We start from the raw sequence: 26,001 nt of genomic DNA, 5'->3' as shown, positions 1-26,001 counted from the left end.
AAGGCTAAAATGAGACTGAAAATTCATTTGTTCAGGAATATTAGAGGATCACATCTGACCTGTTTACAAGGCTTTGGGAAGTGGTAAAAGGCATTCTAAAGCAATGAAGATTATCTTTGCCCATGGAATTAAAACGTAATAATTCATTTCTATGCCCCAAGAATCTGAGATAGATAAATCCTAAGCACTACTACATAAAGGATGCTGGTTGTCTGTTCTTAGACTAATCCTGACAAATGTCTGTTGGCTAAAGTAGTGAGGGAAAGCTTTTTATTTGGGCAGTAGATTAAAGCAGAAGCCCATTTGTCAAGAAGCAAATTGTTTTGAGTGTCTTGAAATATAACAAATACCTCCCCCTGAACTGGGTCTATGAGCTGATGTGTCTTAAAGTGTTCCCTTGAGCTGGGACAAGTCCACATTCTTTAATGATTTGCTGCTGGTACCGTGTTTCCCCTTTTTTAATACGTACTCATAAAGTAAGCCATGGCAGGATTTTTAAGTATCTGCGAAATACAAGACATACCCCGAAAATAAGACATACCTTGTTGCTTTCCTTTAGAGCCTCAGAGAGGCTTGAGACCAGGTGGGAGGGGGTGCATGAATTGAGCGCGTTGCCAGGCGAGCCGCGCTAGGAGGACTCCCCCCCCCCCGCTCTTCCCAGGACTTTTTTCCACTCCGGCCGAGCGCCTGAACGGGGAAACCTCTTGGCGTCTGGAGGCCTGCCGGCCCCTTCTGTGCCGCCAGAGCGTCATGGGCTGCATGGCCCAAGGCTGAGCGGCGGCGGGAGGCCTGCAGGCCCTTCCATGCTACCGGGGCGACAGATGGTGGCGGGAGCGCTTCTGGCCCCTTCTGCACCACCAGAACATCGTGGGCTGCATGGCCGCCGGGGCGATGAACGGCAGCGGGAGCGCTGCTGGCCCCTTACGCGCCGGGGGCGAGTTGGCAGCTGATTGACAGGCGGCCTCGCCAATGCCTGGAGGGAGAGGGGCGGCGAGGAGCACGTGAGGGAGACCCCACCCCACCCCACCCCCTAATGGAAACGGCTCGGGGTGGGGAGGCAGGAGCACTTCAGGGAGCGCTGCCGTGGCGCTGCCGCCGCCGCTTTGCCCAAGAAACCCGTGGGGGTGCTTGTTGGGCGGGCCATGACGAACTCTCCCCGTTCCCTCTGGAGACAGGGTGCCACCGCCTCCTCCTGGGGCAATTCTGCGGGACTTCAGCATAAAAGCACATTTCCTCAGAGATGTCGCGCGTGTGGCTGGCTGGCTGGCTGGCTACTCGAGTTTAAAGGCGCAGAGGATTCCCGAAGGGGTTCCCCTCGCGTACCCTCGCCCGCCTCCGCACGCGTTCAAGCAGGAAAGGAAGTTTGGCTCCTTGAGCTGCCGCCCCTTATGAATGCGTGTTTCGGTGTTGTAGACAAGGGTCTCGTTTCCCCCTCATGGGACCGGGATTACGCAGGCATCTTTCCGACGACCTACTTGCCATTCACCCCGGAGCCTTTCGCCTCTCTCTCATCTCCCCCCCCCCCCGCTCTCCCGCCTCCATTTTGCGCCCGTCGGCTCCCATGTTAGCGATGGGATGGATGGCAGCACCCCGAGCCAGTAAGGTACTGTACCGTAATAAAAATCTAATAAAAAATTAAGACATCCCCTGAAAATAAGACACCTTGTGTTTTTTTGAGGAAAAAAAGTTATAAGACGGTGTCTTAAAAAGGGGGAAACACGGTACTTCCTCTCCCCTCATCCCTGTCTGGCACATCTGATGCTACAGAATGGCTGTTGACAGCTCTGTTGAGAGTGGGAAGGTGTCTCTTGCTTCTTTGAGTAAAATAATCGGAAGCTTTCATGCTGGTATCTTGTGTTTCTGGTAAGTTAGAGTTGCACTGGTATTAGTAAGTGGCAGGGAGGGTTCAATATATGCTGTCATACAAATATCAGGGAAGGGCTGTAGCTCAGTGAGTGGTAGAGCATCTTCTTTGCATGCAGAAGGTCTTGGATTCAATCCTTGCCATCTCCAGGTAAGGCTGGTAAAGACTCTATACTGTATGAAATCCGGGGAAGATGGTGCCAGTCAGCGTAGGCAATACTGAGCTACACAAACCAATAGTCTAATTTGATACAAGACTGCTTTTTATGTACACTGGGGCAGGTTTGTGCAAGTTGTTTATTCTAGTTGTTGTGCAGTTCAGAGTGAGCGTTGGGGTCCCAGATAATGGACATGCTTAGCCTAGAGCAGGAATTCCCAAACTGTATGCAGGGTGCACTAGTGCACTATGGGAAGACTGATACTGTACAAGAAGAAATAAGTTTAATTATTGATAGTCAACATTCACCAAAGATGTTCCTGTTGACTCTTTCTAAAAAAAAACCACCAAAACATTCTATCAGCAAATCGTCCTGCCACATCTCTGTATCAGCTGCGATTGGATCATTCATTCACTTCTGATGTGAATTCACAGTAGAATTATCTGCCACAGAGGTAGAGAAATTGGTGAAATTTTGCTTCTCTTGTCAGCTGTTTGGCCTTGCCCATCATGTTGTCAACTCTAGCTGTTCATAAATGATAGGTTAATACTGATGTTATCATACATTAATGTGTCACTTATAAATAATGTCATCTGTATGGGTTGTAAGGACATGTAGCGACTGTGGAAAGGTACCGAAGAATCTGCATAGATTCCAGCCCTTTAAGCAATTTAGCAGAGGAAGCACTTAAGATTGAGGCTACTAGTTGGGTGCTTTAATTCTCACTCGAAGATAATTGAAATACTAAGCCAGGGGTGTCAAACTCAATTTCATCGGGGGCCGCATCAGCAGTTTGGTCATCCTCAAAGGGCCGGTTGTATCTGTAGCACTATGTGTCCACTCTTTATTATCATAAATTATTGTCACTGCATTCAATTATTACTTTTTTTTGTAATAATGTAAGTAATAACTAGCTCTGAAAGCAGAAACATAGTCAGAATAATGGCAAGTAGATATTCAAATGTACAATTATTGTACAATTTATTGAAAAATGATTTTTGGTAACTGCACTGGGTGGTGGAGGCTTGCTAGGGTTTCATGCAGGAGCTTTGCAGAGCTACTGGTACCTGGAGATGCTGGGGTCCTTCTGCATGCAGGACAGATGTTCTGCCAGTGAGCCACCACCCTTCACCAAAGGGACTGGCTGAGGTTGACTCACTGGAGCTGCTCTCCTGGTTCCAGGGTTTAAGGGCCAGAAGTATAAAGCAGCATCCTATGTTTCTGAGGAGAGAGAGAGGGAGGGGAGGGAGGAAGGAAGGAAGGAAGAAAAGAGGGAATGGGAGGGAGAGAGGAAGGAAGGAAAGAGGGGAGAGAAAGAAGAGTAAGAAATAAGGAAAAGAAAAGAAAAAGAAAGAGGGAGAGAAGACGGAAAGGGAGAAAGAAGGAAGGAAGTAGAGAGGGAAAGAAAAAATAAGAATGAGGGAGAGGAAGAAAGATGGGAAGGACGGAAGGAAGAAAGGAAGAAAGAAAGAAAGAAAGAAAAGAGGGAGCAGGAGGGAGAGAGGAAGGAAAGAGGGGAGAGAAAGAAGAGTAGGAAAGAAGGAAGGGAATAAAGAAGGAAAGAAAAAGAAAGAGGGAGAGAAGACAGAGATAAAGAAGGAAGGAAGGAGAGGGAAAGAAAGAATAAGAACGAGAGAGAGGAAGAAAGAAAGGGAAGGGGGGGTCGCCGCCTTGATTCAGCGCCAGAAAAGAGCGCGAAGGGACCCAGGGGCAAAAAGCATTTCCCATGCAGCGTGAGGCAGCGGGTGTCTGTTTTAGGAGATGTGCGTAAAGCCTCAGAGTTGCACGTTCATGAGGCTGAGCCGCGGCAGGAGGCGGAGGAGGTGTGGCAAGAGGAGGAGGAGACGGCGGCTTGTCGGGTCGGTGCCCGGCAGCGCCATACGGAGAGTCCCGAGCCTCTGGGACACAGCAGTGCTCTGTAGCACTTTGAATCCTCCTCCTCCTCCACGCGGCGCTGCTGGGTGCTTTGTCTGTGCTGCAGCAGCAGCAGCAGCCGTAGCCGTTTCCAGGCGCCGAGCCGTGGCAGGAGGCAGGATTCAAAGTGCTACAGAGCACTGCTGCGTCGCAGAGGCTCGGGACTCTCCGTACGGTGCTGCTGGGCGCTGACCCGGCAAGCTGCCTCCTCCTTCTGCTGTGGCTCGGGGCGCTCCACGCAGCGCTGCTCCGGCCGCCTTTCTACCCCCCCCAGGCCCCAGCTGTTTGTCGGCGCTTTGTCGGCTCTTTGTCGGCGCGGCGCTTCAGCAGCAAGGTCCTGCTGGCTGGGGCGCTCGGCAGGCCACATGACGAGGTCTGGCGGGCCGGATTTGGCCCCCGGGCCTTGTGTTTGAAACCCGTGCACTAAGCCTTTGTATCAGCTTTTTATTTCTACCATGTTTCCCATATTTTAAGACACCGCCTTATATTTATTTATTTATTTTACCCAAGAAAATAAGCCTATGGCTTATTTTCGGGGGGTGTCTTTTAATTTTTTTTTACTGTGACTTTTTACTGTAATTACCGCAGCCAGTGTTGCTGCTGCTGGGTCCCGGAGGCAGCCTGCCAGGTCGGCGCCCAGCTGCGCCGGTGCTGGACACGGGAGAGAGCAGGAGACTGAGCAGCCACTGCGGCATCGCGCTGCCAGAAACTCGCAGCCACTGAGGAGCTCGCGGAGCCGGGGCATGCGGGCGGCTCTCGCCTTGCCGCCCTTTCTCCTGCTCCCGGGGGAGATGCGGCTTCTATCCCCCATTGCCAATGAAACAGCCCGGGGGAGAGACGCCAGAGCTGAGGCGTCCCCTGCCCGCGGATCCCACGCGCCACCGAAAACGGCAATGCTTAGGGCCCCCCACTCCTCGCGCGAAGTGGAGTAAGGCCCCCCGAGCGGTCCAGGGCTCGCTTCCGAAGGGGCAGGGACAGGGCTGCGCTGTTAAACTGTTTGCAAACTCCTTGCCCAAAAGAAAGCTGTCCTGCAGAGTGCCGGATCAAGGAGCTGGTCTGCAGAGTCAGCGCCCAGCAGCGCAGCGCTGGATTGAGGAGGCGGTGCTTCGTGCGGAGCTGCTGGGCGCCGACCCTGCAGGCCGCTTCCTCGATCCGGTGCTCCGCGCGGCGCTGCTGGGCGCCAACCCGGGAGGCCGCCTGTTAATTAAAATTAAAGGACGCCTGTTTCTTGGGAGAAAAGCAATGACAAACCTAGACAACATCTTAAAAAGCAGAGACATCACCTTGCCAACAAAGGTCCGTATAGTTAAAGCTATGGTTTTCCCAGTAGTGATGTATGGAAGTGAGAGCTGGACCATAAAGAAGGCTGATCGCCGAAGAATTGATGCTTTTGAATTTTGGTGCTGGAGGAGACTCTTGAGAGTCCCATGGACTGCAAGGAGATCAAAATTATCCATTCTGAAGGAAATCAGCCCTGAGTGCTCACTGGAAGGACAGATCCTGAAGCTGAGGCTCCAATACTTTGGCCACCTCATGAGAAGAGAAGACTCCCTGGAAAAGACCCTGATGTTGGGAAAGATGGAGGGCACAAGGAGAAGGGGACGACAGAGGACGAGATGGCTGGACAGTGTTCTTGAAGCTACAAACATGAGTTTGACCAAACTGTGGGAGGCAGTGCAAGACAGGAGTGCCTGGCGTGCTATGGTCCATGGGGTCACAAAGAGTCGGACACGACTAAACGACTAAACAAACACACCTTATGATGACTAAACAGCATCTACTCTCCTTTGGGGGGGGGGAATACCTCATTGCCACCAGAAAAGCATATGATGGCCGTCAAAACAAAAGGACGTGCATTTTTCAGACAAGGTAAACTGGTATCAAGCTAAGGTACATGCTATTTAAAGAAGAGTGATGTGGCAATCAGAATAAAGACAAAAAACAGATCTTCTTCCTTCCTCACTTTCCTTGTCATAACACATTCTACCTTCAGGTTTCGTGGATTTATTACCTTTGTGTTTAATTATTTATGAAGTTTAATAGTCTCATATGTCATATCTAGCATTATTCTAGTTACATTACACATGCCAGCAGTCTTTCATTACCAGTTTCCGGAATTCTGGCCAGAAGGTTATTTGTGAGTAAATCTGACAATCTGAGCTATTATTCTGACCTTTTTGTCTATTCTGTACATACCATGTTCAAGGATTGCCTTGAACGGTGTAAATCAGAATTGCTCAAAATATTTTTTGACTCTAAAGTTGGAGTTTTTGATCACTATAATATAGCAGAGCTGACTGGTATTTATCAGTATTTTAATGTGTACCTTATATTTTACATAAACTGCTGAGAGGTTTTGATGATTAAGTGGTATATGAATCTAGTGTATATGAATTAAATTGTCAGAACTGAATGAAGTTTCTCACTTCCATAATTATTGATTAACAACATAATTAATGGAACATGTGGTATCCAGTGCACAGTAAACATGTCTACTTGGGTTACGCCCAAACTGTGTTTATTTGTATATTTAAAATACTTCACTTGGTGCATCTCAGGGGACAAGGCATGCACAAGGCATGCACAGATAAAAAGGAGCAACATTTGATTTAAAAATAATAACTGTTCAAACCAATAATGCAGCTACAAATAGTCAACAGCACTAAACTACTAATATTGAGACCAGTCACAATTCACTGATCTAATCACCCAAATCCAGTTGCATCCAACAAAAGCCTAGCAAAATAGGCAGGCTTTATATTTTATTCATCAATCAGGAATGAGTATTGCATTAGGAAAAATAAGTAATAAAAATGGTTTTGATACATATTGATGATAGAAAAGCATGCACAGAGCGAGAAGCACAAAATTAGTGCTTCCATTTGTAAAATTGTCTGGAACGTAGACAATTTAGTAGTGAAGATTCTAAATTAATTGCACAGTTCTTACAGAAGCAGAAAACCAATGGTAGGCAGAAAAATGTGTTTTCTAGGTGTTCAGCATATGTTGCTATGTTAGCATTTTAGTTTTTAATAAAAGAGCATTGCTTGGTGGGCTGTTTTCAAAATAAAGCCCAGGTAGCAAATTTGCATGTGTTTCAGACGGCTTTTGTATGTACCACCTCTTCCATTTTACCTGCTGGTCATCTGAGGGATAATGGGAGAGGGATTCACTCCCAGAATTTCTTTTTTTTGGGGGGGGGAATCAAAAATATTTCAAAAAATAATTTGAAAGCTTGAATACTTTCACAAGGAAAATTAAAAAATTCCTTCAGTAGCACCTTAAATACCAACTAAGTTTTTATTTTGGTATGAGCTTTCGTGTGCATGCACACTTCTTCACAAGGAAAGTAAAGCCCAATAAGTGCTGCATGTATACATATCAGTGGTATACAGCTAACATTGGGCAATGTTGTCCCATCTTTCCCCAAAAAGGGGACAAAGGAAGACCCAGGAAACTACCCGTACTGACCGGTGAACTTAATATTGATACCAGGGAAGGTCCTAGAGCAAATAATTCAACAGTTGGTCAGTGAGCATTTAGAAAACGATGCTGTGATTACTAAGACCTAGCATGGGTTTCTAAAAATTAAGCCATGCCAGAGTATTCTGATTTCTTTTTTTGATGGAATTACAAACTTGGTGGATTAGTGAAATGCTGTGGACATAGTGTATCTCGGTTTCAGTAGAGCTTTTGACAAAGTCCCCCATGATACTCTTGTGCACATTAAGTGATGTGTGAACATGGCCTGTGTCTACTACCATTTCAACTTTCTATGCGTTTGCTCCAGTTCAATTATTTTCTAAAACAAATTTTCTTACTATATTTTCTTGCTATATTAAGAAGACAGTGTTTTATGCATCATTTTTTTCCAAAGTAAAAAATGGTTAAAATGAAAATGCAGCTAATCAACATATGCAGCTAATCAGTAAGTGTAAGAGAGTGTGTTTCATGTTTGTAGTGATGCCAGTTTCAAATAAAAGTTTTTTGAAGATAAGGAATATTTTAAGTAGCATTTTCCCATTACTAATTTTATGCACTTGAAAATAGTATTTAGAATTCCACTCCACGCACCCAATATCTCAAGACAAACAGATGCCAACAACAAGAAGCAACTGATGAAGTGGACTGTCCCATTCGCAAAAGCCTATGCCTTCTTCTCCTTCTTTGCCGATCACTCGTAGCCGAGTAAGATTGTCTTCCATAAACACGATTTTAACAATGGGTCCGTAAGTGACTGTGGAGGCCAATTCTGGAGCCACACTTCCTTCCACAGTGGGGACATTGGTTTCCAGGTGGGAGTTGATCACGATGTGGATTTGCCAAGTGTGCCTTCCTCTTAGCACATTTCTCCATTGCGTCCTGAGATCAAGTTTCTTCAAAGCCCATGACACCTTTGGTAAAGTCTGTTCTCCAACTGGAGCGCTCGCAGGCCAGTGTTTCCCAGTTGTCAGTGTTTATACTACATTTTTAAAGATTTGCCTTGAGACAGTCTTTAAACCTCTTTTGTTGACCACCAGCATTACGCTTTCCATTTTTAAGTTGGGAATAGAGTACTGTAGTTGCTTTGGAAGACGATAATCAGGCATCCGCACAACATTACCAGTCCAACAAAGTTGATGTTGAAGAATCATTGCTTCAACACTGGTGATTTTTGCTTCTTTCAGTACACTGATATTAGTTCGCCTGTCTTCCCAAGTGATGTGTAAAATTTTTCGGAGACACCGTTGATGGAATCTTTCGAGGAGTTGGAGATGGCGTTTATAAGTGGTCCTGTTTCTCTTCCATACTAGGAGTATAATTTGCTATGAAAAGAAAATATATAACTCATCTTGGACTAATAGATTTGTTCCCAGTAGAATATAAGAATTTCTGTGTGTTACAAAGGTAGATACTTTCTTTCCCTTTATAACAGCTGTTCTGGGAAGCCAGATATGACATTCAAATGCTTCCCATGCCTTTTAGAATATATTGGCATGAATCCCAGATAGAGCTATCTGTTATAGTTTTGGTAACCTGCATTGGTAAGCTCAAGACTGGACTACTGCTATGCTCTCTATGTGACACTTGCCTTGGGGCTGCTCTGGACATTTCAGATTGTGCTGAATTCAGAGAGTAGACTTCTGATGGGGGGCAGATGACTGACAGCTTGTGACACCTTTGCTGTCCATATGCTGCTGGACCAAGTTTAAAGCTCCTGTGTTGATATAAAAAGCCCCTGTAATAAGCAAAAATCTGCCCTTATTCCCTTATGGGGTACACAAGAGCCCTTATTGGGTTCTCCATCGGTTGGAGAATATAACAGAGGCCAACCAGAGAAGTTTGAGAAGCAAAGCCTTTATTTTTGCTGTTGCAACAGGGTCCTCCCCCTCACACAGGAGAACAAGGAAGGAACCCAGAACAAAAGAGAACCTCCACTTTTATCAGTTTTCCCATCACCAAGAAACACCCCCAATACAATCATTCCTACATCACAGCTATGTAATCAATACCTCACAAAAAGGAGGGTTCAAGGTAGAAATCTGAGCACTTTTGACACCTCTCCTAGTCCTCCTCTCACCCCTCCCAGGTGTGAATTCCTAAACACAAAGAGAAATTAACATTTTCGTAAGAGTTGATCACTGTGTTTTGTTCGGAGGAGTCTTCCATTGTGAATGAGATGGCTAGCAGTCTGGCACCATTGATGGAGAAATGTCCAGTTGGCAGAGCCTCCGGCTTATAGGATTATGGCTCCCAAGTTGCTAGTCATGTGGAAATGTTTGTGTGTGATTCAGTGGGGTGGGGGGGAATTCCTACAACAAGATGGATATCAGTTTAATTCTGGTCAGTTTGGGAGAGTCAAAAATGGTTTTCAGGCCTGTCTTCCTGTACTGTTTGCTTGGTACATATATGAACATTTATGATATATGTGTGACCTCAAAATTCTTGTAACACCCCAAACAATTTGGATCCAGTATACTTTAAGGATTGCCTAAGTCCTAGTATCCCAACTCAGTCAGCGAGGTTATCCAGAGCACTAGTGCTAGTTTCCCCCCATGTTAGAGGCCAACTATGTCAATGCTCCCATACTGTGGCGTACTCTTCCAGCAGACATGCTCGCTTTTGACATTCACATGTCCTTGAATAAATTTTTATGCCAAAAGGCCTATCCAGGTCTTGATTGTCCATTTATTTTAATTATTTTGTGCTGTGTTTTAATAGTGTATTATGTTTTATTGTATGCTTATTGTTCTGTACTGCCCTGCTGTTTTATGATATGGTGGTATACACTTTGGATAAACAAGCCATGGTCTAGCATGTTGTGTGATCCATGGCAATGTGACATTTTGAATGGAGGTCTACTTTGAGAAAATACTGAAATGTGAACAGTGAAGATTTATACGTTGGACCTTCAAATTTTTTTTAACAATTTTACTTTATTCATAATATTGAGAAACATTAATGTTATTTTTGTAGCTTTCTTTCCTCTGCCAATTCTCTTTTCTAACTTTCACATAAAACTTCCTTTAATGATTTGATCATAAATGTAAGGATATGTTTCCTCATTAAACCTTTGCATGCTAGACAGTTAATAGTTTAACTGTTTGGCAAAAATCCAGCTTTTTACATGAATTTTGTTATGCTCTCAGAATATGGATATTTTTTATACCCTTGATATGTGTGCATGCATAATCTCTAGCATTATTGAGAGGTATTTGGCAGACTCTAAGAAAAAGCCACTCCAGCAGTTCAGTGGTACTCTAGTAGTTACATATTCAAAAGGCAATATGCATTAAAACTACTGTTTAAAGGAAAAATGATATATTCGCTTTCATTTCTCTTTAACTCTTCCTTGGTACAGTTTTTATTATGCTATCAAGCAGCAGGAAAAAGTACAGGGATATTTTTTAAAGCATGTTTAACAGGAACTCACTAACTTGTGACTTGAATGTATATATATTTTTGTGAAACAGTAAAATAATTTATTATCCATAGCTGTCAACCAGTTAAATCCATCCAGTCACTCAGTTTTTGTACTTAGGCTAGAAGGCTGGTGACTATGGTATCAGCACATTGCTGGAGAACATGCTGCAACAGCACCATTGCAGGGACAACCCGGCAGCCTGGGAGGTAGATATAGTAGCTTAATTATATAGGTTAAAATTAAGAGAATTACTCAGCATATTGACTATTAGCATGCTCATATTGTAGGCCTTGCGAGACAGGACTTCCACCCCTGTGCAAGGATGGTACCAGGGTTGAACTTAGGTCGAGGAGAGCTTTACATTGATATACTCAAGATGTAACCCTTGACCCTTTACGTGCATTAGATGCATCAGTATTATTTCTGGGGATTCCTGAGGAGGGGGGAAGGAGGGACTAAAAGGGGATATAAGCTTTGTGAACTATCACACGGTGCCTTTCTGCCAAGCCTAGGAGAGAGAAATAAACTCATTCTCTGGAAGAAACCTCGGTGTCCGTTTGACTCCTCCCTCCCTCCCGGGAGCAACGCAGCATACCCGGCTACGGAAGAGGGCTGAAAAAGGCTACAATATGAGCTACCACTTTTAAATAAATGTTGTAGGGTAAGATGCTGTGGTGGTGTTCTGAGGTGCTTACTTGTGTCACAAGCCATATTATGACTTTGCACTCGTGTTGGCACTGCTACAGAAGCGACAGCTGCTATTGCTGGCAGACTGGCATCATGCAAAGCTATCAGACGATACAGAACCGGGATGTCACCATCCCGGGATGTGTGTCTAGGGATTAATTAACTGTGGTGCATCTTAACAGTGTTTCGGTCAATAAAGACCCAGCTCTGTACTTGATATTAAGGTGTCCAGTTACAAACATTCATAGCTTGTTGACATCCATCTGTCTGGGAGACAATGGAGGAATTCGACGTTGGAGGTGAAGTCAAACAGTTGGAAGGTTACAGTGCCTGCTGTGGCTGTAGAGACCAATATGGGAGATACTGTTGTATCTGGGGCAGATGAAGGCATTCTCCCAGCGACCATTCTGTCCTGCCTGCTCAATAATTACCCCGGTCAGGAGCAACCACTAAGCATCAGGTTCTTTTGATTCTCAGTAAATAGAGGACAACAAACCTTTAAATAGCAGAAGCAAGCTTTATTAATTACTAAAATAATAAGCAACAGAAACAGGTGCTGATATACAAAGTAAAGATAATTAAAGGATATAACGGAATACTTAAAGATAAAGTTGCAAAGCTACCTCAGACATCCATCATTCCTGCCATGGGGGACCCCAACTACAATGACTGACGGCACCCCTTATCAGGCCAGTGTGAGGTGCCAGGCGCTCCTGGAAACCCCATGGCCGAAGTACCATTGAATTGCTGGAGCTGGGGCCTTACCGGTATATAGTGTCTGCAGAAGCCCCCTGGCAAGATTACATAGTCTTTGATACAGATGTTCATGAGGTCATGCAGAGTTCAGCCAAAGTCCATCTTTGGAGTGAGCTAGTTCCTTTGTTCTCATGCTTATCTCTGCCACTGGCAAAGCCATTACTTCATGCTGGCTATGCATAGATCATAGCACATAAGATTAATGCCTAAGAATAACAGTCAAGTTTAAACAGGAGCACCACCATCTGATGCCTCTTCCCTGGCACTACCCATTCCTCCTCTGGTCATTGCTATGGATGAACAACTTGGAGTATTGAAATCAACATTAAAAGTCCCAGTTGTGTTGAAATTTAACAATGTTAGTAAGTTAGTTTTAACACTCAAGTGCAGGCATCCCCAAACTGCGGCCCTTCAGATGTTTTGGCCTACAACTCCCATGATCCCTAGCTAACAGGACCAGTGGTCGGGGATGATGGGAATTGTAATCCAAAACATCTGGAGGGCCGAAGTTTGGGGAGGCCTGCTCAAGTGTCTTCTGGAAATACCAACAGCAGACCCTCCAAGTGTCCATATTTTCCAGGGACATCCCTAATTTAAAGAAGTAGTCCCAATTTCTGATTTGATCCCAGAATGTCCCATTTTCCTTAGGATGTTCCTATTTTCATTGGAGAAATGTTGGAGGGTATGGAGTTATCCAACCCTCAAGTCATCTAAAGGCAATCCTGTATAGGGAAGTTTTTTAAATGTTTAATGTTTACTACTACTACTACTACTACTACTACTACTACCAAAAGGGACATGGGTGGCGCTGTGGTCTAAACCACAGAGCCTAGGGCTTGCCGATCAGAAGGTCAGCGGTTCGAATCCCCGCGACGGGGTGAGCTCCCATTGCTCGGTCCCTGCTCCTGCCAAACTAGCAGTTCAAAAGCATGTCAAAGTGCAAGTAGATAAATAGGTACTGCTCCGGCGGGTAGGTAAACTGCGTATCCATGTGCTGCTCTGGTTTGCCAGTAGTGGCTTTGTCATGCTGGCCACATGACCCAGAAGCTGTTCGCTGGCTTCCTTGGCCAGTAAAGTGAGATGAGCGCTGCAACCCCAGAGTCATCCGCGACTGGACCTAACAGTCAGGGGTCCCTTTACCGTTACTACTACTACTACTACTACTAAATTACTTTTACCCCACCTATCTTACTCTACATATGCAGGTGAAAAACATATTTATGAATATGTGTGTGTGTGTGTTTTCAAACCATATGATGATGTTTGTCTAAATTTTGTAGAGGGGCGTGTTTCAAAGAGAATTCACCTGTTTTTTGTAAGATATTCAGAACTTAGTTTCCAGCCTGGTGTAATCTAGTTCTGCAAGTGTGACAGATTTTAATTGTTTTCATTGTAATTCTTGTTTATGAAAAATCTGTTTTGCAATTATTCAGTTAATAGAGTTTGCTTGGGGAATCTCTTAACACCCGTTTAAGAAATATATGCATTTTCAATCTGTAATTAATTGATCACACTGGTTTGTATGGGATATCTTTTGCTTGGCTTCTGCCATTGATTATTTATTTGGTTTATGTCTTATCCTTCCTTACAAGGTGCTCAAGGTGGGAGATAGGCTAGGCTAAGAGATAGTGACTAGGCCAGTGTTATCAAGTGAGCTTCATAGCTGAGTGCAGATTTGAACCTAAGTCTTACCAGCACTAATCCAGCATTCTAACCTCTACATTATGCTGGCAACTCCAAATTATGATCATATGCAGATTGTATAACCAAAATAGTTGTGTTTAATTCAAGTCGGTGTTTTCTAATAAAATAAGATACAATTCATCACCATTTTGTGTTGCCACATTGTATGGTGTTTTGATGGAGTCAAAAATAATAGATTTCTTATTTTAAATTTAACTTACTCTTTTGAAATCAAATCAGTCCAGCAGCTTGCTGACAATTTTTCTTTAATACGTTGCAGTCCTTGAATAAGGCAGCTAGAGTGATACATTATTGAGCAGACAGAGTCATTTAATGTTGAATTGCAAGACTCCAAGCATGGTTTTAAAATAAAGTTCTCCAAATATTTCCCCCTTTTGACTATGATGCCAGATGTAAAATATAGCAAAATCTTGATATGGTATAAATAAGAGCAAAGCAATGAATTTAATTCGATATCATGCTTCTATTGATGAAAAATAAAGAAAAGAACATTTGCACCTGGAATATCACCTGGTGGTTTAGATGAATCTGTCTGAGAGCTGGTGCTAATATTCAGATTATTTTCTCATTTCTAATGACAGTCCTCCATTCAGTAGCATTTTATATAGTGACAGTTAGTCTCTCAAATTATACAGCACATCTCTAATGACATATTTATATTTTTTCATTTCAATAGTCCTTTTTTTTTTACTCCTGCAGGCATTTGGACAGTCATTCTCAGTACACCGCAAAGTAGCTGAAGATGGTGAGACACGTGAGGAGACACTCCTCCAGGAGTCTGCATCAAAGGAAGCCTATTACCTAGGGAAGATTTTGGAAATGCAGAATGAATTGAAACAAAGTAGGACTGTTGTTACCAACGTTCAGGCAGAGAATGAACGACTGACGGCGCTTGTGCACGACTTAAAAGAGGTAAATCCGGTTAAGAAGTGGTGTGGGATGTAGACTGGATTCTACTTACAGTTTGTTTAAAATGTAGCAATGTATTTCTATTTTAGGCCAATTAAAAGTAGTCACAGGTTTGTTTAGATTCCATCTGAATGAAGGCAATGCTGTGCCAAACTAGATCAATTCATGAATTAATCTCTTTAAGCAGAATACCACAACATTTTAGCAATAAGCAGATAGGTAAAGGGACGTGGATGGCGCTGTGGGTTAAACCACTGAGCCTAGGGCTTGCTGATCAGAAGGTTGGTGGTTCGAATCCCTGTGACGGGGTGAGCTCCCGTTGCTCGGTCCCAACTCCTGCCAACATAGCAGTTCGAAAGCACGTCAAAGTGCAAGTAGATAAATAGCGGGAAGGTAAACAGCGTTTCCGTGGGCTGCTCTAGTTCGCCAGAAGCGGCTTAGTCATGCTAGCCACATGACCCAGAAGCTGTACGCCGGCTCCCTCGGCCAATAACGTGAAATGAGCGCCGCAACCCCAGAGTCGGTCACGACTGGACCTAATGGTCAGGGGTCCCTTTACCTTTACCTAAAGGTAAAAGTAAAGGACCCCTGGATGGTTGAGTTTTACCTAAAGGTAAAAGTTAAGGACCCCTGGATGGTTAAGTCCAGTCAAAGGCAACTATGGGGTGCAGTGCTCATCTCACTTTTCAGGCCGAGGGAGCCGGCATTTGTCCACAGACAGCTTTTTGGGTCATGTGGCCAGCATGACTAAACCACTTCTGGCACAATGGGATACTCTTAGTGCCAGAGCCCACAGAAACATTGTTTTACCTTTCCGCCACAGCAGTACCTATTTATCTGTTTGCACTGGAGTGTGTTCAAACTGCTAGGTTGGCAGAAGCTGGGACAGAGCAATGGGAGCTCACCACCATTGAGCGGATTCGAACTACAGTACTGACCTGATCAGCAAGCCCAAGAGGCTCAGTGGTTTAGACTACAGTGCCACCTGTGTCCCTGTTGATAAGCAGATAATAAAAGTGCACACAGAGTGTGGCAGACCACATGGAAATGTGAGAAGTCACTTGCGTGGACTTGCAATCAGACAAGGAGACACCGAAGTAAGTCTTACCACTTCCTCTTTATTGTAACGCGTTTGCAAAGGCGGGCTCCACGACCTGAGTGGTGCGAAGAGCCCCGATCCACACACAAGCTGAGGCTTATAACCCTATTGCTGCCGCCCCTCCTTAGAGGCTTGGCTTACAATCTATCTATCAGAGAAAGACACATTTCTAATACATTAACCAATCTACACTCTCTATTCTAAAGCTAACCTTATTAGGAAGCATGGGCTATACTTCCTTATTTCTACTCTAATTTAGCTGACACGGCATCCTGTTCTATTCTAACTTAGCTGACAGGCATCCTGTTCTATTCTAACTTAGCTGACAGGCATCCTGTTCTATTCTACTGAGCTGACAGGCATCCTGTTCTATTCTACTGAGTTCGAGACACATCCTGTTCTATCACTCACTCTCACAGAAAGAAAGGAAGCGAAGAGAGACAAGAGTTTGTCCAGCAAACTCTGAGGCGTAAGTGCATCCCGCCCTCAGCGCTCAGATCTTTTTTATTAGCATTAGAAAACACCACAGAAATTCAAAAAACTTCAAGGAAGCAGGATTTATCACCTCTGAAAGGTTTGCCAGGAAGGAGAGAACTGCAAATGCCCCTTTTGGCCAAATAAACACCAAATGTTTACGACAGCTGGAAGACAAATGGCATCAGATGCTTTTTCTCTTGCACCCAGACTGAAACGTGATTTTCAGGCAAAGAGAAATGGAGATTACAAACATCCCAAGGAATTTATATCACAAATCATACATTCTATAACCCAGGTGGAAATCTGATCAAGGGAGCCACGAAGCTCAGATCATCCTCTTCAACCACACACATGATTATAAATCCATGATTTCTTACAATAAATCCCTGGAATGCTACCACTACACAGAGGATTTCCCCCCTCTCCTATTTTGGTCATGTGCTGTCCCTCTGGTTTAGACCCCAGTAGAATAGAACAAAGATGAATCAAGTCTCCAGACAACCAAGGCCATGTCTGCTGTTTGGTTTTGCAGAGAGCAGAGTCAAATACTCATGGTGGTACTTGCAGGTTTTCATTATGCTTTCTGTGTGTGCTTGTCCACTTCCTTGGTGCTCTGATCTGGCTCCAGTCCAGGCTCATTTTTATAGGCAACCCACCACATACATTGACCAGTATGAGGGTGTATAAAGATCAGCAGCAATTTCCTCTAGCAACAGTTCTCACAAGTGTCTTTGTACATGAAGTGACTGTGTAGGTGTGGCCAACCTGGATGCCCCAGACATGACAATAGACACATCTTTTCATTTTACATGTTACAACAAGCATACAAATTATTTGTGCATTAGCTAAATCATCCAAGTTGTGGTTAGTTCCCTCTTTTCCAAGATGTTTTAGACTTCTGCTTCATCATAGCTTTAATCTACCCAAATCCCAGCCTTGCAGGTGTTTTTTTTGACAAATAAATAGATGCTGCAAATTCCAGTCATGAAACGCCTGTATCACATCTAGTTTGGTCCTCAAAAAATGGTTGATATCAAGTCCATTTTTATGATATGCTAGTCCTTGCATTGAGAGCAAAATCAGAACCTGTGGCCTATCACTCGAGTCACTGCTTATGCTCCCACAATTGGAAGCATTTCAGACAATCAAGTGCAGAATCCTAGATATTGAATTCCAAACCCTTTGCAGCGCAGCCAACAAAACCTGTTCCGTATTGGGGTTGGGAATTCCACCCTCGTTTGGCCAGGACACTCCATATTTACATCAGCTTTATTTATGATCCCCACCTACACAGAGCTCTTTCTCTCACAAAATTTAACATCTTACTATCTGCAGTTTTGCCAGGTAGATTCTTGAAAATCCCATAACCTGAAAGATACCGTACTGCCCTTGTGGCACAAAACAGGTCAAAACCATCACACACGTTTTATTTTATTGCCCATTTCATGCAAAAATATATGATAAGTATTTGGCCCCCTTATTGAAGGGGGGATTTATTGCACTGACTCTTCCAGAGTGTCTTATCTGCTGAACAATCGTAGTAATGACATTGTGGAGAATGTGGCAAGATTTCTGAGCGATGCTATGAAATTTCCTCATGATGTCTGGCCAGTTTTATCCTAAAGTATCTCCTACTATGTTTTGTTAACTGTGCTGTGTTCTGATCCATGTATACGATGCACTTTTTTTATACCAATAAAGGAGATTGGTTGGTTATGCTAGCCCCTGTTCTTTCTCAGATCAGAATTATCCTATAGTCAAAGTTTATTTTCTTCAGAAATGTTTTTTTCACCAGAAAATCCAGTGCCTCATCTGCATTGAGTGTTTTCACTGTTTCTCAAAGTGCCTTAAGCAGTTAGCTGTTTAACATATTGGTTGCATCATTTCTTGCAGTTTAGAAAGCTGCATTTTCTCCCTCAAAGGTCAATTAACTTAGCTGGAAGCCTCCCTGCCTACTTGCTTTGAATGAATGATACATTGTTTATTGGCTCTTTATTTCCAGAAGTAATCCTTGGGATTTTCTGTAGATTGGTGAGTTGAGATTGCCTATGCTTGCGCTGTTTTCACATGAGATCCTAAAGAAAGTGCCTTTTAGTGTTTTTGCTCTATTTCTGCTGTTTGTAAATGTTGTGAACGCAGGGCACACTGCAGAAAGTAAATTAAATGGACATTCTTAGTAATTCAGACTTTCCATTCTCATTATTGTGTGGATACCAGGAATGTGCTGGTGCAAAAACCACTGCATCCAAACCCTGTGGCCACAAACACATGCCAACATACCATATACCATGCACATGCACCCTGCCTCACACGTGCATTGCCAATTGCCAACATACACACGCACAGCAAACATATCCCAGTGCAACACTGTAAACAAATGCACATGGACACATTGGCACTCCAAGGGCGTGCTGACTGCAGTTCTCTCACACACCTTGTCCGCACATACTTAGTTCTGAATCTCTTATGCATATTGATAGTATGCTCAGGTTAACAGATACTTGCCAAACTGTATTTACAGGGAGGTGTAAGCCCCTACAGTCCAAAGACAATTGGAAAGCTTTTCCCATTTCTTCTTCCTGGCAGAGAAATATTTGAGGTCAATTTGGGAGAGTCTAAATGGCTTCAGGATTGTTCTCCTGTACTATTTCAGACATGTGGTTTATATACTTATTTATGTGTTTGCCTTGTACATTTATGAACATTTATTTTATATATATAAGGCCTGAGAATTCCTATAATAATGATAATATAAAACATGTCCAATTGTCTATATTTCTTGGTACTTTGGAAAGCCGTTTTGAGTTTGTGATATAGTATATAGTGCTTAAGACTCTTGTTCCTTTTTCTTCACTCCCTTGTTTGATTTCATTTGTTTTGGTGTTCATAAACCAAAGCAAACTTTCCCATTGAAAGTAATGGAAAGTGGATTAATCTGTTCTAGACGATGAAAAAGACCCCCTAAAAAATGAAAAAAAGAACATTTATTTTTCCTTACCTAACTTTGGGGCTGGGAAGCTATGGGCGAGGGGTGCTCAGGTGGCAGCGGGAGCAAGCAGCGGCAACGGCAAAGCAGTCCGGGCCGGCTCCTCCGGGCCCGTCCTCTGGGCCTTCGTTCCAATGCCTTCGTGGAGGCCGGGGAGCGCTTTCGCGGCTGCAGCCCAGTCGCGGAAGCGCTCCCCGGCCTCTGGGAGGCATTGGAATGAAGGCCCGGCTCCGATGCCTTCCAGAGACCGGGCCTTCGCTCCGATGCCTTCGCGGAGGCCGGGGAGCGCTTCTGCGGCTGCAGCCCAGTCGCAGAAGCGCTCCCCAGCCTCTGGGAGGCATTGGAACGAAGGCCCAGCCTCCCCAAAGGTATCGGACACTCCGGTGTCTTCGGGGAGGATTGGCCTTCGCTCCGATGCCTTCGGGGAGGCCGGGCCTTCGCTCTGGGCCTCCAGGAGGCATTGGAGTGAAGGCCCGGCCTCCCCGAAGGCATCAGATGCTCAGTAGGCCCCGGGCACCTCGGTTTACTAACTTCCAGGTTAGGATTGTTCGTAAACCGAAAATTCGTAAACCGAGGTGTTCGTAAACTGAGGTTCCACTCTATCCTGTTGGATTGCAGACCTCAGAAATATAACTTGTCTCAGAGAAGCTAATTGGACTGTTTGACCCCTAGAGGTTTTTCTGAATCCTTTATTCCTTGTTTAGTTGGTCCCCCATTTCTGTCTTGCGATAGAAGCAAGGAACATACCTATTACTGAGCAATTTAGATGTTGCTGTTTTGTTAAGATTTAGAGCTTGAGGAGGTAATGCGCTCATTGAAATATGAAAAGGATGGAAGATGAACAGCTGCTTGTTGTTAATCTGAAATGTTGATTTGCAAACATCCAGATGTCATTGTGTCCATGTTTTGGGAGTAATTACAATTTGAGGCAAACTACCCAATGCTTTTACATCTACGGTAGTGTAATTGGGGGGGGGGGGAGTACTAGTTTTTTCCCAGACCAGAATAATAATTATGTTACAGTACTGTTTTATTAAAATGTTCCAAATGAAGGAGTGAAATGTTGCCTAACATTTGGGAGCCAAACTAGATGTGGGACAGGAGATCTATGAATAGAATCATTCACTTTTTTAAAAACAAACAAAAAATGGTAACTAAAGGAGGGAGTAGTTTGAAATCACGCTACAGTACTGGGGGAAGTAGGATAACTTTTTCGCCTGCACCAGTTTTCCAACTGAAATTTGACTAAAAGCTGTACCCTGGTAACTATGAATAATTTACACCAAATTAAGAGGAAAGTGTGTTAATCTTCCAATTCAGTTGCTACCTTATTTTGATGTAACCTTTATTTTAATTGCTATAACATTGGTAGGAATATTTCAACCACAGAATTATTAATTTAGGTTTGGATGATTGCAGGGCCGGCTCTAGGTAGAGCCCCGGTGGCGCGGTGCACCAGGGCGCCAGGCTGGTAGGTGGGGCGCTGTGCGGCAAAGCCGCGCAGAAACCATCCTGTGCCCTGCGAGGGCGGGGGTGCTGGAGCGATCTCCGCCCCTCAGCGCCAGGGTCCCCGGCCTACTCGAGACTGCCCTGGATGATTGATAGCCTTTGGAGGGTTATGTTCATTTCCCTCCTTGTAATATCATTACATCTTTCTTTCTTGAACAGTAGTAGAGAAAAAGAACTTTATAACTATGATATTTAAACTATTGTTTATGTAATCAATTATCTTTCTTTAGTTTATCTTTGATTTGTTGCTTGCATGCTTTGAAGTTTCAGTAAAGTTGTTAAATGGCTAAATTGGTCTTATTTATGCAAAATGGGCACATATTCCATTATTAAAGCAGAAGATTATTGGTGGCCCATTGTGCCCATACAACAGATCAGTGCAGATGGCCAAAATCAGCTGTCAAAGAGCAAAGTAGATTTTGAACTGTGCAAAGAGATATCCATTCTACAGTGGTACCTCTGGTTAAGAACTTAATTCGTTCCAGAGGTCCGTTCTTAACCTGAAACTGTTCTTAACCTGAAGCACCACTTTAGCTAATGGGGCCTCTTGCTGCCACCGCGCTGCCGGAGCACGATTTCTGTTCTCATCCTGAAGCAAAGTTTTTAACCTGAGGTACTATTTCTGGGTTTGCGGAGTTTGTAACCTAAAGCGTTTGTAACCCGAGGTACCACTGTACTTGGAATCTCTTTCCTCGTGTGAAATACCCATTCTTCCCCTTCCTGTTTGGAGCTACAGTAAGCCCATTTCAAGCTCAACTATCCCATAATTGTTGCTGAATAAGGTCTTATAGAAGGGCAAAGCACATACTGTGTAGAAGACAGATCCTCTGACCTCTTTCCCCTTCATACTTTTATCTTTGAAACCAGGTGTATAGTGTTAGTTGAACTAATTAACATTCCCATCATGGAAGATTTTCTGTTCATTAATTCTGTCTTCTAACCTGCAGACACACCAGAATCTCCAGTGGCTGCTTTTTTTAAATTTTTGCAAGCCCAGCAGCTGTTGTACAGTTATCTGCCCAGATCAGATAAAGTTTTAACGCATTGTCTACCATGCTTCACAAATCTGGATGGCTTCTAAAGTCCCCACTGTTCCTGTGTTTTGCTGGGTTTTTTTATCCCTCTTTTGTTTGTTGTGTATTTGACCTCCTGCACCAACCCCCTCGTGCACCAACCCCCTCTCATAGCAACTTCAGTGTATAGCAGCTTCAGTACTGTAGCTCCAAACAGTGTATAGCAGCAGCGGAAAAGCTTTGCCCATGTTGTGAGCTGGCTTTAAGCATCTGCTGAAAAAGTTACATTTGTATTGATGAGACAAAATCCACATGCTGTGCATGACTGCAAGAACATATAACTGACTCGCTGCGAGGTGAGGTTACTCAAACAAAGTGTTTTCCTGTGCTGCTAACAGACACTGTGAGAACAAGCTTTCATTCTTTCTTTATCATAATGCAATTTCTTACTTTATCTTACTTGGTATACTAGAGTGAAAACAGGTTATTACCAATTACCAACAAAGCTAGTGAAGCATTCATTGCTGCAACCTCTACAAAACTATGCACAACAAGAATAGAGTACAGTGGTACCTCGGGTTACAGACGCTTCAGGTTACAGACTCTGCTAACCCAGAAATAGTACATCAGGTTAAGAACTTTGCTTCAGGATGAGAACAGAAATCGTGTGGTGGCGGCACAGCAGCAGTGTGAGGCCCCATTAGCTCAGGTACCTCAGTGGTACCTCAGGTTAAGAACAGTTTCAGGACCTCCACAACAAATTAAGTTCTTAACCTGAGATGCCACTGTGGTGAAAACCAGTGTTTTACTTCAGCACTTTACAGCTCTTACAGCAACAAAATGGCTACATAGTTTCCTTTTCTTATAGTGTCCCCTAAAATGACACCTTCTTCTTTCTGTGAATGGCACCCATGAAGAACTTCCTTTGTGTTGGTTCCCACTGAACAAACACCACTTTGGCTTCTAGTTTGTGTTACTATTATACAACTCGCATATTTTTTCATGAAACAGAAATGAAAATAAATACTTTGCCTGTTTTTCTGGGGCAGTTATGACATTATACCAAAGAGAAAATGATGTCCTAATGATAAAGGCAAAAGAGACAATGCTATGCATTACAATGTGTGCTTGGATTCCATTCTCCATGAATATTATACTTTATACCTTGATTCCCTCTTTGACTGAAACCCTAAAACTCTTTATCAATTTGGCACTTTCATGATACTGCAAATAGGTTCTTGGCTCTCATCATCCAATCTAATAGTTTGTTCTGTGAATAGTGAGAAACCCATGCACTCCACTTTAATGACTTTTTAAATGTATGGTTCTGCGCCAGCAAAGCTGTTTACTTTTAGCCATTCTCAACAGCCAAATCCAGTCAGCATCCAGGAAGAGGACACAGGGTCATTAGGAGGTCAGACAGTGGTCTCACTCTTTCATTGTAATGGTCAAATCCACTGTTAAGCTTCAGGATTCAATGAGTTTTTGCGTGACAAATGCTTCTCATATATATATATATATATATATATATATATATATATATATGCCTTTCACAGCTTCCCTATGTGTTGGGTTGTTGTTTTTTATAGAAAGACCAAGGTGACAATGTTGACGTTGACATTGTTAAATTATTGTTTATCATATTTTAGCATGGTGCACCAACTTCTTATATAGATGGATGGCATCCAATATTAGCTAGAATAGACCCTTTCCTTTGAAATAATTGATTTAAATGGGTGTATTCTGACTAATGCTGGATATCACCTACTTTCTGTTAGGCAATATCTTCCCAATCTTCTGACCCAAATAGATTAATTCCTATTTCCACTAAAAATCCAAAAGGGGTTATCTAATTATTATTATTAATAATAAATGTCAGCAATATTTTTTCTCATACATGTCAACTTTGTCTCCAACAACTTCAGCAACCATTCCTTCATATTAAACAATAATATGCCTTTCCATCTTTGTCCACACAAGAGTCTTTCGAAATTTCATCCTGATTTTAAACTGGATAGTGTCTAACAAGTTGGTATCTAACAAGTTCAATACTTTGGGTCCATTTGCTACTTTTGTCCCAAAAGTGATAATGAAGCCTCGTTTCCACAGTTGACCAGTAGCCAGCCAAATTCTGAAGGCATATTTGCTATCTGTGTAAATGTTAATGTCTTTGCAGCTAGGTGGCATGCCTTTGTTAGGGCAATCAGTTCAGCTATCTGTGCACTACACCAAAGGTCCAGTGGTTCGGCTTATTCCATCTATAATTCTGGAGGACCCATTGACAAAAGGATTAGTTTTGGGTTACTACGGACCGCAGCAGTAGATCTTGTCTGGGTTTGTCCTGTAATTGTTCTCTCTGGACAATCATGCATTTGCCTCCCTTTCCATCCTAAGGAGAGGGAAACAAAGTTGCAGAGTTAAGGCTTATGCATCATTAAATGGATAAATTTGAGGCAGCTAACAAAATGGATCCATGTTAAGGTTTGTGAGAAACCGCAGCTTTGAAGTGGGCAATTAGTAAGTTGGCAGGAAGCCAAAGTCTGCCTAGAGACAGGGAAGCCTAGCAACAGGCTGTGATTGGCTGAAAGTTTCCCTGATAAGCAGCATGACACAGCAAGTCTGGTGTTGGAGTAAGTTGGAGTATATTGGAGTTAGTTGAAGTGTAAAGAGTGTGTTGGATTATGAGAGAGCTATGTATAGAGCAGAGGTTGGCTACCTCCGGTCCACGGAGGCCGTTTATCTAGCCCACGAGCTGCCTGGTCACTGAGCCGCCTGCTCGGCAAGTCCCCTATGCACTGTGCTAAACCGGCACAGTGCAGCACGGGGACTCGCTGAGTGGTGCCAGAAATGGCATCTGTGCATGCGCAGATGCCAGAAACCACGTCTGCGGATGCCCAGACACCGAAAACTGCTTTTGCGCAGGCGCAATTTCTGGCTTCCGGGCATGCGCAGAAGCGATTTCTGACGCTGAGCTGCCCATGTCCGGCGCCCTGGACATGGGCAGCTCAGCGCTGGAAATCGCTTCTGCGCATGTCCGGCCCACGGACAATCATCCGTGGGAATGATCTGGCCCATGGCCAGAAAACGTTGCCGACGCCTGGTATAGAGTCTGTGTATATAAGTAACTTGTAGAAAGCTGTGCTTTACTCTGCTGTATACAATAAACACAACTACAGTACAACTCAAGTTACTGTTCAGCAAGTTCTGTTCCTGAGTCTTCATCCTGGATTACACCTCCTCGCAGAAGGTAGCAGAGTGCATGGTCCAGATCCATCAACAGGTTATGGGGTCCAGATTCTGCAAGTCCAGGTTGCGGTGTCCAGGTTGTTGGTGCTGGTGACGTGCATCCAGGTCATGGAGAGGTGCTAGCCAAGTCGTGGGCGCAAGGGTCTGAATTCTCCCAGATTCCTAGTGAAGGAGTTGGTGAGGATGTGCTGGTGGTGATCGGTGGCAGAGTGTCGTGGTGTTGATGCTAAGAGCTGATCAGCGGCAGACCCGTGTTTAGAGGGCGACTGAATGCTGACTGACACAGACATGGTTCATCCATTTGCGGTGCCTTTCAAGCGGCTGAATAATCACAACTACTTGCTCTGGTCTCAGTGAATGCAAGCTACGCTACAGAGAGACTCTGGGATGCTGTGGCTAAACCTCCTTCAAAGCCTGATGCCGAGGAGTTGGAGCGGAACCAGAGGGCAAGAGCTACTATTGTCTTGGCGCTGGACGATTTGCAGTTGCCACATGTGCGTGAGTGCAGTTCTGCGAAGGCTGTGTAAGTTGCATTGCGAAATCTCCATGTGTGTGAGATGGCGGGTTCGAAGCTGTCAATCCGCAAGGCTCTGTATAAATCACTACTTCAACTGGGAGTGTTGATGCAGGACCATCTCCACGAGTTGCAGATGAAATTCGGGCTCTTCAGGATAGAGGTTGTAATTTACCAGAAGAAGAGAAGGTCTGCATTCTTTTAATTTCACTTCCTGACAGTTGGGACAATCTTGTTCTTTCGCTGGAGTCTATGCGAGAAC

General features: G+C 43.9%; 1 protein-coding gene across 4 annotated transcripts in view; it reads left to right on the top strand.

Annotated features, from left to right (window-relative positions):
* Positions 1 to 26,001, top strand: part of BICD1 (BICD cargo adaptor 1) — a 148,152-nt gene that overhangs the window by 56,734 nt on the left and 65,417 nt on the right. For all 4 annotated transcript variants that reach the window (XM_035126583.2, XM_035126581.2, XM_035126582.2 and 1 more), the window contains exon 3: positions 14,686 to 14,898. In XM_035126583.2, the coding sequence (XP_034982474.1) occupies positions 14,686 to 14,898 (213 nt within the window). The remainder of the gene's footprint in view (positions 1 to 14,685; positions 14,899 to 26,001) is intronic.

Source organism: Zootoca vivipara, chromosome 10 (assembly GCF_963506605.1).
Source record: "Zootoca vivipara chromosome 10, rZooViv1.1, whole genome shotgun sequence".
NCBI lineage: Eukaryota > Metazoa > Chordata > Lepidosauria > Squamata > Lacertidae > Zootoca > Zootoca vivipara.
The sequence above is the reverse complement of the archived record's forward strand: the minus strand, read 5'-3'. Positions and strand labels throughout refer to the sequence as shown.